General features: G+C 36.3%; 1 protein-coding gene across 1 annotated transcript in view; it reads right to left on the minus strand.

Annotated features, from left to right (window-relative positions):
- Nucleotides 1-13,001, minus strand: part of LOC121424455 — a 73,281-nt gene that overhangs the window by 40,213 nt on the left and 20,067 nt on the right. Inside the window, exons 12-24 of the mRNA XM_041620152.1 lie at nucleotides 12,133-12,345; nucleotides 11,746-11,949; nucleotides 10,195-10,310; nucleotides 9,511-9,697; nucleotides 7,050-7,244; nucleotides 6,093-6,287; nucleotides 5,525-5,827; nucleotides 4,520-4,702; nucleotides 3,590-3,778; nucleotides 2,556-2,707; nucleotides 1,736-1,877; nucleotides 1,156-1,341; nucleotides 95-298 (exon numbers count right to left, since the gene is read on the minus strand). Of these exons, the coding sequence (XP_041476086.1) occupies nucleotides 95-298; nucleotides 1,156-1,341; nucleotides 1,736-1,877; nucleotides 2,556-2,707; nucleotides 3,590-3,778; nucleotides 4,520-4,702; nucleotides 5,525-5,827; nucleotides 6,093-6,287; nucleotides 7,050-7,244; nucleotides 9,511-9,697; nucleotides 10,195-10,310; nucleotides 11,746-11,949; nucleotides 12,133-12,345 (2,469 nt within the window). The remainder of the gene's footprint in view (nucleotides 1-94; nucleotides 299-1,155; nucleotides 1,342-1,735; nucleotides 1,878-2,555; nucleotides 2,708-3,589; nucleotides 3,779-4,519; nucleotides 4,703-5,524; nucleotides 5,828-6,092; nucleotides 6,288-7,049; nucleotides 7,245-9,510; nucleotides 9,698-10,194; nucleotides 10,311-11,745; nucleotides 11,950-12,132; nucleotides 12,346-13,001) is intronic.

Genomic DNA, 13,001 nt, shown 5'->3' on the forward strand with positions numbered 1-13,001 from the left:
TCTTTCAAGGAAATCATATGAGAAATGTAGAAATTTCTACTTCTATCTGGAAAATAATACCGCTAGCTATTGCAAAGATTTCATTAATACTCACCACGGTCTTTGATCTCACAGATATAAAGGAGAGTGTTACTGCAAACCTGGTCGCTCCATGTTCCTGTTACACCATCGAATGTAGCACAGTCATAATCTACATCTTCGTTGTTGCCTGGCTCACCTGGTCCCCATTCAGTGTAAGAGGGCGCTGTGCATTCCGAACCCCATCGCCAGTCACCTTCGTTCACTGCATCATAAAGACCTGGCAAATACAAAGTGTGATGAATAGAAAATAATTTTCCTCATTCAAGAATACAAGGAATATTGATTCAATTAGATTCACATAAAAATATTACAGGAATTAATTTCCATCAAAAATAACAATAATAATAATAATAGGTATTTATGATTTATATAGCGCAATCTATCTAGAAATATTGTATTCTATTCCAAAGCGTGTTGTTATTATTAATGTCATATTTCCCACTACTTTTCAAAAGAATTTCACTGACCCACTAATTTGATATAGTCAGGTGTTTCCAAATGTTTGCCCCTGTGACCTTCTTTTGGTTGCCTCATATCCCATTGACTTCTTACACAAAATATTGCTGAGATCTTTCATTAAAATTTGTCACATCCCATCTCACCCTTAAAGGTATTGTTTAACTTTGTGAGAAGCCGAATTAAAAAATTCTCAAACCAAGATGAAACATGTGTACCAGTGCATGTATTAGAACTAATAAACCCTGAAAACAACAATTTTTTAGAATGAAAAGCTAAAACTACAAGGCAAACCCCGATTTTGTAACTAGGCGTCTTATAGACACCTAAATAGTACACATAAGTGTATGGGATGAAATTAAGATGGTGTTTCCGGTCACTTTATATTTCAATTTTTGAAGCACTAAATAATTATTTTCGAACGCAATTTTTTCTGGGCTTCATTTTTGTAACATATCCTAGACACAGGTGACAAGTATGACCTTCTAGCTCAGATTTTTTAAAAGTCAAACCAAAGTTAAACAATCACTTTAACCCTCTGAATACTGAATTCTCTCATTCCCATGGACTTTTGTACACAGACCACCCAGGGTCACAGTAGGCAGGGGGTTAACTTACCAATCCAGTATTGTCCATTTCCTGTCTGTCCCTGTAGGTATGCCGTCATAGTCTCATTTGTGATTTCAACCAGATCTGAATTCTCTGTCTGGAGGCAGTCTGCTCTTGCGTCAGTCCAAGATGCAAAATCCATGCTAACCTTGAAGCAATTACCAGCAAAGCCGAGGACGTAGTCAGGAGGACAGGCTGCATAACAATGTAAAGCAATATATAAAACAAAGTAAACTCATTAACCCATAGGCCTAGTTTCCATGGGCAAATTTATTGAAACATACTACAGTGGTCTGAATTTTCAGACTACCAATTGATTATTGTTTCTATTTCAATAAACATAATAAAATCAATGATAATAAAAATAATTTCACTACATTAACAGTGAACACCTACATTTTACTTTCTATGGATAGTTTTTTCATCGTTATAAACCAACGTCCATTCTGTCCATCTCACCAAATGGATGGAAGGGGGATGGGGGGGGGGTAGTGATATGAAATAAAGCACAGTGTAAAATAGCCATCTAATGTACCTGTTTCACTTAATAATGTAAAAATAAATTTTGGTAGAGCTTTGAGATACTTACGTGGAGCCAGAGGTGTTGTAGCATTGATTGGGTTACTTTGAGGGTAGGCGGAGCCAGGGACGATGGGAGAGATGGTGAAGAAGTAGCGTGTATCTTCTTCAAGATTCATGACTACAACGGAATCACTTTGAGCACCATCAACCTTGAATGTAAATAATACAAATAATGCACAGATGAGATTTAGTTGCAATGCAGGGCACGTAAGTGTATTTAGCATTGAGAAACATGAATGACATACTACTAGCACTGAATACTTTGGCACAACATTGTAAAATCCTGAGAGCATAAACTTGTGCAACATTGGTGATACAAAATATTTCTAGTTAATTATATCAACTGTTAGATCAATGATCTTACAAACAAATCAATCTCAAATAAAGCAATCATGAAGTCCAATCAAACATCAAGTTGAACATTAAGATTGAAAATGAAATGTGAATGTAATAAAGTGTATGTGTTTAATGAGCTGCTTGCATGTGACACAATAAAACCAATCCTCTGAAAAAAATCTGTTATTCATTGATGGATTCAATCTTTCATTATTATGTTTCCTGTAATTCTTCTACTTTTTATTTAAATATTGCCAGACTTCTCCTTGAACATTACATATTTAATACACTAGACACTGCAAAGCATGATTGAAACACTGTCAACAGTAATATCCTTTCAAAAACAGAAAAAAAGACTCAACAAAAGATCTTTGCCGTATTTTTTCATCCTTTTTGTTCTAAAACAACAATGCATGATTCTTTCAACCACATAAAAATGCAACTGAGATAGGATTTTTAAAAATATTCTTTTTTCACATTTATGTGCGTACCTGAACCTCCCCACGGATGATATTTGTGGAGTACTGAATGCGGTAACCGGTCACGGAACAGAGGTTTGTTGGTAAGGTCCACGTCAAGGATACCTCAGAGAAGCTCAAAACCTCTGCCTCAAAATCAGTTGGGTAGATGTCATTTGCTAAGTCTAGAGAAGTTAAAAAGACATATAGCAATTAAAGCACAATCTCCACTGTCTACATTAAACTCAAATCCTAGCAATACAACCTAACCCCAATCTTTACTCTTACAACATATATGATCCTATAAAAGCATATGCTTAATCCTTACAGTAAACATATCATATTAAGTGCAATTAACACTAAAACTATCCCCAACCCCAAACCTAAACCTTACTCTACCCATATGATTCTCTATGTTGCAAATGTTCTCTAGGTCACGAGTGTTCTCTATTCACATAAATAAAACATGGACACTACACCTAACTATACTACACCAAGGTACTCTATCTATTCCTGACATTATTTCTTTATTCACGTAAATATAACATGGACACCACACCTGTATGTGTGTTTGTTTCTCAAATATGTTTATTTCCTATTAATTATTATTCATTATTATGAACTATTTCCTAACTATTACTTGTTTCTAATTCTTTATTTTTATTGTTTTTGTGTTACGTATCTTATGTGTGGGCCATTCTTCACAAGCTTCTGCTTCACTTTGATCCTAACCATTTAATGATACATCATGTTTCCCAAATGATTTATAAGTTTAAAATTGGTCTTGATGGTTGTGTGGTCTAGTGGATATAGCTTTGGACTCATGACTGAAAGGCTTGAGTTTGAATCTCAGCTTGACAATTGTCTCCACTTTAACGAAAACGGCCTAACAGTAATATCTGTCATCTCTAAGGTCAGTCAACTATGACCGATTGTCATAGACGTAAAATGTTTCCTGCATGTAATTGGAAACATATAACAGTATGGCATTAATGCGGCAGAAAGCAGTTTTGCCTCGTTCCTGCGGGAGTTCCTTCAACAGAACAGAAACATGTAGATGAGCTTACCTTCATCGTATTTACATAAGAATGCATACTGAGCCGAACAATTCTCAGCCATCAGGACTCCTGTATCAATGTCAAGGTAGACACAGTCCTTGTCATCTGTGTTTCCTGATGGTGTGTTCCAAGTATCTCTAGTCCAATCCAAGCAAGTCGACCACGTGAAGTCTCCCTCAGTCTCAGAGTCAGACATTCCTTTGGGGATGATAATAAACCATTGATATCATTAGCATAGCATAATGTTTGTTTTAGTTTTTTTTAATTGCTGCTGTGACCACTCACCTCAAAATCCACACTAACTTGCTGAACAATAATCTCTGTAATAAGCCAAAATAGTCAATGGCCCATATTCTGATAGCAGGTTTAAAGTTGTGGTTTCAGTACGGCTAGCCAATTGTTACATAAATCACTAACGGTAGAGATATCATATTTAAGCTCAATTGGCTCTCAAATCATATATAATCGTCTGGGAAGTATAAATAGATTAATGTCTTCACCATCGATGAATCAGGAAGAGCACAGTAAACATAAGAAACGTTCAACTTAATAAAAAAAAATTGATACTTTTGGCTTCCCATACTTAAACCACAACTTTAAACCTGAGTTTAAGTTAAACCTAACTTCAGAATACAGGCCAATAAATCTTCCAATGATAAACGTCCACAATCAAAGCTTACGTGTATCTGAAAAAGAAAGCTCTATAGAGAACATTTACACCCAAAGTTTGATTATTGTGAGTTCAAGCTATATCAAGATAAAAGTATTTTGTTTAAGATTATCTGTCCAGACTGCCATTATAACAGATCTAGCCCAAGCATGCAGATCTCATGCTTGAGTGAACCTCTAACTTCAGACCCCAATGTTCTTTAAATCGCTCCCTAAAATTTGTTCCTTTTAATCAAGTAAATAGGACTGCTAAATAGGACTGCTACATACCGATCCATCCATCATTGTCACTAAATGTTCTAAGGAAGTCTAATTCATTCTCATCAACAATGGTAACCAGGTCGGCTCCCAGCTGAAGACGACATTCCAACGTAGCTTCAGTCCACGTCAACTCATCTGAAGAGTAACGATAACAGAATCCATTTTCCGATCCCTCATAAAGACGAGGACAACCTGCGTGAAGAGAAAATGGATAGATTATCAGCTGAGCTTTTGCAAAAAGGGTTCAGTGTGACTTTAAGCGCTACTGTGAGTCATTGTGTAACACATCACTTGTTCAAATCATGATAATGTAGGTTAGGAACAATTCATTTATCTGCTCCAATACATGAGTAAAATGACACCTTTTTACAAAAGATTTATTCAGAATGTCTTTCATCGAGACATACAACAAAATCACTGGAATAATAAGGAATCCGTTGAATATGGGAAAACCCAATTCCGAATTCCGAAAAACCCAATTCTGAATAATATCACATAATTGATGAGCAAAGGGAGAGTCACCCCTTGAATTTATCACAATCTTACTTAATCGCCCATTTGAGATTCACAGTCTTGGTGATCAAAATGGTGAACAGCCATAACTGGAATATTCCTTGTCTAATCACTTTCAAACTTTCTTCATCTTTTACTCCATTTATAAAATATTCAAGCTTTCTCAAAAATCCTTTTAGGATATTAATGTTGGATTTCTTTTTATTGGTTGCAGAAGAATGCAATAATTTTGAACAATATAATTGCAGGGCTGTAGCCAGGTGGAGGAGGGGGGGGGGGGGGGGTCCCTGGGTTCCAGGTAACCCTGTCACTTGCCAACAGAAAAATAAGAGTTTTCTTGGTATTTGCTCAGAATGTGTATCCGAAGAAGGTTCACCGTTTTCTTATTCAAGATTCCCCCACAAGAATTCCTGGCTATGGCCCAGATTTGGAAATACGTTTATTTAATACGTAGTGATGGATGATTTCGTTGGAAAGATAAAGAAGGAGGACAATCCTTACCAGTCGTTTGAGCTGAAGTTTCGAGAGGCACAACATCTGTGAAGGAAAATGACAATGTTTCCAGTCGGAATGTATAGAACATTCCCTTGCTTAGACCGCCAACCCTCAATTCACTTGTTTCTCCACCCTCGACGTCTATCTCTGACAAGGGCGTAGATTCCCCTGACTTGAAGACAGAAACTTTGTATCCTGTGATGTCACAAAATTGGGCAGGAGGGCTCCATGTCAGGTCTACTGTTGTCTCGTTGATGGGTGTTCCCCGGAAAAAGCGAGGAATAACATCTTCTGGGTCCGAACCTAGCGCTGCAAAACAAAATAAATACAGGAAATTAGTTTATTTGATTGAAAGGTATGAATCATTTGTTTTAGAATGTGGCATTTGCTACATTAATGTACTGGGCCAAGCAAATAGTCTGTGAGAGAATCTGATCAGTTCAATGAGATGCATGATTGCATATAGACCAGGTTTTGTGAGACTACAAGGGCAGCACGCTAGCCCAGTACAGCCCACTTATGCTACATCACATACATTCTAGAATAGCAATAAAAGTTCATAACATCTACTCACATCTGGCTGTTGCTTCACAAATGTATCCTGCGGGGCTGCTGCAGTTTGCATCGTTCCAAAGTCCAGTTGTATCCATGGTAACACAATTTTCATTGGGATCCTTAGGATGATCTCCACCATCCCAGTTACGGTAGGGGGGTCGGACACACTCGTACGTCCATAAGAATTCTCCTTCTTCCACTACATCATACAGTCCTGTGAAGGGGTAAAAAAAAACCCAATGTATTCCAAAGTAGGAACAATCCTTTAAACTCTAAATACAGCTGAAAGTTAAATGTTTGATATCCTATTAAGAAAACAATGAGAACCAGTTCAAGGCATGATACTACCAATTTATTCCTTGTTAAAGTGAACTGATTTCAATGTTCTTGTCAGTCTTAATGGTACAAAACCAGTTCAATGAAAATGAACAAAAAGTGATATGGTGCTGTTTTGATTTGATATCAATTCATAAATGTTCATTGAAATTCCTGAAGAGACATCACTCTAACTTTGCCACTCTCTATACAGGGGATGTGTCATTAAGCTGGTTTTAAGATCAACCTGAATATTATCATTTTGTGCAAATATTCCTTTAAAAAAACATGGCTGTGCATGTATATCTCATGATCTCATTTGAATTTTGAAGAAAAAAAATGCACAAAAATATTTCTTTTTATTAAAATGCTCTTCTATATCTTCATGACGAATCTTTAACTGATGAAATTAAATAACCATTGATAATCTTAATGTTGTTTTAAACCCTATCGAGTATGAAAAAGCAATTTCAAATCACTGTACATGTTCTATTCAAAATAACTTAATCCTTTCCAAAACAAATTGGGGTAATAAAATGGATATTTTCTAATATGTACGGTAAATAAGTGTAATTTATTCAGGAAATCTGCATAAACCATGGGTTCAAAAGATGGTTTAAAAACCAATTTTGTGAATTCGGGCCCTAGAGTCTAGCCTTACCTATCCAGTAATCTCCTGAAGCAGGAAGCATGGATCCCAAGTACTGGTTTTCCTCCATTGTCTCAATGTTCACAAGGTCTGCATCTTCTGCTACTCCACTGATACATTGGTCTCTGGCTTCCACCCAAGACAAACTGGCTGGCATGATAGAGTAACAGCTTTCTCCCAAGAAATAGTCATAGCCAGTTGGGCATTCTGGAAAAACAAAGATGAGATGGTAAAGAAATCACTTACTAATAGTAATAGGCATTTTTTTTATCCATATCAAATACTTTTTTTGAACAAGTGTGTGCCTCTGGCACTCTTGCCTGCATTATGCGATTAAATATAGCAGCAGCGTTGACTTTGAAAATGAAGAGAAAAATCATTTACAAAAAAACACCATTCAAATGAAGACAAATACTATGTTCATTGACCCTATATGACTTTTGATCTGGATCATGTGACCGAAGACTTGTGCTAGACGATAAGTGATACTTGATTACCCTTAATTAAGTCCACATTTCATGAACTAAATCCATCAACTTTCAGTTATGATGGCAATTTAACATATACCACCAACATGGCAAAAGTTCATTGACCTTCGTCATTTGACCTGAAACTCCCGCAGGATATTCACTGATGCTTGATTACTCTTACGTCAAAGTTTCATTAACTAGATCCATATAATTTCAGACTTATGACATTTAAAAAACTTAACCTTGGTTAAGATTTCATTTTGATTCCCCAATCATAATCTAAGTTTATTGACCCTAAATAACCTTTTACCTTGGCATGTGACCTGAAAATCACAACCGATATTCAATGATACTTGATTACTCTTATGTCCAAGTTTCATGAACCAGATCACTAAACTTTCAAAGTCATGACGGAAATGATCTTTGACCTTGGTCATGTGGTCTGAAACTCAGGCAGGAATTTCAGTAATACTTACCCTTATGTCCACGGTTTATGAACTTGGCCCATATAGGTTCACATACTTTCTAAGTTATGATGACATTTCAAAAACTTAACATTTGGTTAAGATTTTGATTTCCCCAACATGGTCAAGTTCATTGACCCTAAATGACATTTGACCTTGGTCATCTGAGCTCAAACTCTGGCAGGATGTTCCGTATTAAGTGATAACCATTATGTCCAGGTTTCATGAACTATGCCCATATACTTTTTAAAATATAATGACATTTCAAAAACTTAACCTTTGGTTGAGATTTGATGTTGACAACTCCACCACCGTTGGAAAAGCTGCGCCAATAAAAACAAGTGGAATGCCTCTGACTGTCTCATCTGTATCACGCAATTCAATATAGTAGCAGTGCTGACTACTATACAATAATCATTATTCACAAAAAACATCATCCATATAATGATACAATACTACGTTCATTGACATTTGACCTTGATCATGTGACCTAAAACTTGTCAGTGATACTTGATTACCCCTATATCCACATTTTATACACCATATCTATAAACTTTCAAAGTTATGACAGCAATCTAATAATTTCCTCTAAAATGGCCAAAGTTCAATGACCTTACATGACCTTTTATTTTGCTCATGTGACCCGAAACTTGCACAAGATGTTTAATGATACTTTGTTACTCTTATGTAAACGTTTTATGAACTAGACCACTTAGAGAGATATGACGGTAATTCAACAAATACCCCCAACATGGCCAAAGTTCATTGACCTTAAATGACCTTTGACCTTGGTCATGTGACCTGAAACTTACACGAGATGTTAAGTGATACTTGATTACTATTATATCCAAGTTTCATGAATCAGATCCATAAACTTTTCAAGTTGTGATGGTAATTCAACAGATACCCCCAATTCAGCTAAATTTCATTGACACTAAATGACCTTTGACCTTGGTCATGTGACTGAAAACTCAAGCAAGATGTTTAGCAATATTTGATTAATCTTATGTCCAAGTTTGATGAACTAGGTCCATATATTTTCTAAGTTATAATGACATTTCAAAAATTTAACCGTAGGTTAAGATTTTGATGTTGATTCCCCCAACATGGTCTAAGTTCATTGACCCTAAATGACCTTTGACCTTAGTCATATGACCTGAAACTCAAGCAGAATGTTCAGTAATACCTGATTAACCTTATTGCCAACTTTCATGAACTAGGTCCATATACATTCTAAGTTATGCTGTCATTTCACATGATTAACCTTCAGTTAAGATTTGGTGTTGACGCCGCTGCCGTCGGAAAAGCGGCGCCTATAGTCTCACTCTGCAGGTGAGACAAAAACACAATCTCATAAGTACGTCAGAGTAGGTCATATCAACACAACAGTAAAAGTTGGCATTTTTGAGAGAGAGAGAGCAATAACGTGACAGGGATAGAAAGAAAAGGAGAGAGGAAAAATAAGAAAGAGGGGAAGAGAAGAGGGAGAGGGAAATAAAGAATAGGAAAATAAAAGGGTAGAGGATGGCAAATACTGACCTGCAGTTGAGGCCAAGATGGATAATGCTGTTCTATAGCTGTAACAACCATACGAGACTGTGCATGTTGTCAGTTCAAAGTGATAGGTGGTTGAAGCATTTAGTCCATCAATAACAATGGAGTTGGTCCTGGCCCCAAGAAGCTCTTCTTCCATATATTCACCAGGAATGCTGGTATTATAACGGATCTACATCAAAACAAACAAAACTATACCTGTTTATCTAATCAGGTTTATGGGTAAAATTCATAATAGATGATTAATAATAATGATAATTATTGAGCCAGGGTTATGATGATAAATCCGATTTACATCACTGAAATGTGTCATTTATATTATGCTTTGACTAAGAGGGACAATGCCAAAAAAAAAGGATTGCTGTGAGTGCACTACTGCATGAAGCACACTTTTTAACTATATATACTGGTATATAAATATATATATATATATCTAGAAGAAAGATACAGTGGATACAGAGACAAAATAAAATCTTTTTCAGCTATTCTTCCATTGGAGGCAAGAAAAAAGAAGAAGGAGGAGGAAGACAGAGAAAGAAATCAATAACAACAACATCAATTAGATGAACTAAAAAAATGGAAGAAGGGTGAGAAACAGGATGAAGTGGAGAAGCAGAAGACAACCAATAACATAATAGAGCTTTTAATCTGCTCTTCTTTCCTTCATACCTTGTAACCTGACACATCACAAAGATAGTCAGAGACAGTAAACCCGAGATCAGCTTTGGTGAATGATATTTCTCTGACTCTGAAGTTAGATGGATAGCAATCAGAATCCACGTAGTCTGACAGACAAGAAAGACAAGACCAAACAAATTGCAAAAAATATCTATTTCATTGGCAAATTACATGTACTTAATATATACTTCTGGGCACCGTCTTACAAAGAGTTGTAATTGATCCGATCAATCGCAACTATGGAAAGCCAGCAACATCTACAATGCATGCTGGTTCAAAATATTTTCTAGATATGCTGTATATTCATGCACTCATCCTTTTCTTGCAAGTTCAGTGTGCTTTTCTTTGCTTAAAAAAGACATTGAGGAAATTTCCTGCAAGCGAATTATGACATTGATGGATTTTAATAGAGTTACGATTGATTGGATCAATTGTAACTTTTTGTAAGATATGGCCCTGGTGGATGTAACATAAAGAATGACAGAAAAGACAGCTCTATTAAGAACTCCAAAGGGTAGTTCTCCAAAGACAACTCCCAATAGACAAATCTCCAATCCCAGAAGGGTTGTCCTGTGTTAAAGCATTGAAAAGGTCATTTCATATTTTCATTTATTATGATATTGAGATCTTGATTCTAAGTTGCATTTTTTATGCATTACAGCGATGTCACATACTCGCGTTAGTCAAAATTTGTATTTGCCACTGTACCAAAAACACTTTAAAATCCGTGTTCATTGGACGTAAATGACTACATAACATCTATTAACAAACATATTAAGCTTTAATAAATCCTCACCTTTCACGTTATTAGCATTATTTTAGAGTTGGATAAAGTTTTATCAATAATTTGGGGGCTTTTTGGACATCGTTCTTAGCAGTCAACGTCTATCGCCTATCCGCCATTTTGATATCGTGCTGTACATCTTTGATCATAGAGGGCAGCAACACACGGCTGTGTGCTAGCTGCCTTCTACGTTAGTTGGTACTTTGATAAAATTAAGCTTGCGCTTGTGATATTTTCAATTCGATCGAATGAAGTCAAGTGCGGTCAGTGTTTGGTTTGTCATGATCTCACCTCCACTTTGCTATAATAATAGCAAAGTGGGGATGAGATCGTGTTTTGTGGCTAGTCTTTTGTTGAGATTTTGGAGTAATTTCTGTTGCTGTTCTGTGCAGTTTTAGGAAAAATATGTTTTCTGTGATTTTCTGTTTGAAAAGCCACTTTCAAAGGGCCATTTCCATGAAATCGCGAAAAATCACTGTGTCCCTACATAATAGCGGGAATTACTGACAATGAGAGAAAAGTTATCGATATCGCTAAGTGGCAAAAACAAGCGATTATCGACAGGACTAGCAATAAAGTCGTTATCGGCAACAGCCCTTTCACATTATTAATATTTCCATGGCTCTTCAAGTAATTCCCTATTTAGACCTCCTTGGCAATTTTTTTTTCAGCATTTCCTTTGAAAATCATGATCATCTGCATGTCTGCAATTTATATTGGAGACCAAATATATCCCTCAAGCTTTTTAAAAAACTCACTCTTTCTTGTGATTTCACAGACATAGCTCCGATTGTTGCTACACATGTCGTCATTGTACTCTCCATCTTCGGTAGAGATGTAGGCACAGTGGTGATCATCGGTGTTGTTTGGAGCACCAGTCTGCCAGTTGCTATCACCATACAAGGTGGACTGTTCGCAGTCCACCCAAACCCATTCCCCGTTGATGGCCAGGTCATAGAAACCTGAAAGAATAAGAGAGCACGATTTCATTCATCAGTGAGTTAGTACATATTTTTACCAAAGTTACATGTACATGGTGCTGATTCACAACATTCACAGTAGGTGGAATCAATGCATTTCAGGTTCTACTGGAAAACAGATAGAGGCGTGAGCATCTCTGCATAACAGATGGCAGTACAACTTACCTATCCACCAATTCTCGGTCTCATTGGATTCCTGCATCGACCTGATCTTCTCCAATACATAGTCATTCTCATCACTATCGCCGATCACCACCAGGTCACCGTCGGCAACATCGTTACAGTCGTAGCGAGCATCTAACCATGAGGCTGGGGTCTTGACGAACTTGTAACAGGTCTCATTTGCTGGGTCATATTCATACCCCTCTGGACAGTCAACTGGGTTGGAAAAAATTTAGATCATGGATAATTCTCATCTGTCTAAACTTCCCAAAAGAAAGACAACATATAAACATTTTCAAAAAAGCATATCTGTATGAAGAGGGACATCTGTATATGTGAACATGATTTAATAAAACCTCAATTTCTTTGATATTCCTCAAAAGCTTTGTTTTCAAATTCGACTTTCTGTTTATTGATTTCCATTTCACAGTTCATAATATGATAGACATATCATTACAAAGTAAAAAATACAAGACATCATATATTTCATAATGTTGCTTGAATTCTGAAGAATAAGTGTGCCATATGGCTAAAAAAAATACAAGAATATAAAATTTGACGGACAATAACATTTTGACATTGAAAATGCCAATGGTGTCATGTCAAGACCACCATTAAATTCAGATGGGAGAGATTGCATTTTCAGCCCTGTGTATTAATATGTTTTCTTGTTATTTTGATTCATTGTTTTTCATTGAATATCTGTCCATTTGATGCAATTTGTGATTATTGATATATCTTGTTTTATAAGAGTTGTGCAGAAGACGGGTGCTGTGCAGACATGAGGAACCTTGACATACTTAAGTATCTGACAAAATGATTCATGGTTTGGGGGAACATTGATACTTCCTATGGTAAATTTTTGCCTCTTT

This window comes from Lytechinus variegatus, chromosome 1, assembly GCF_018143015.1.
Source record: "Lytechinus variegatus isolate NC3 chromosome 1, Lvar_3.0, whole genome shotgun sequence".
Lineage (NCBI taxonomy): Eukaryota > Metazoa > Echinodermata > Echinoidea > Temnopleuroida > Toxopneustidae > Lytechinus > Lytechinus variegatus.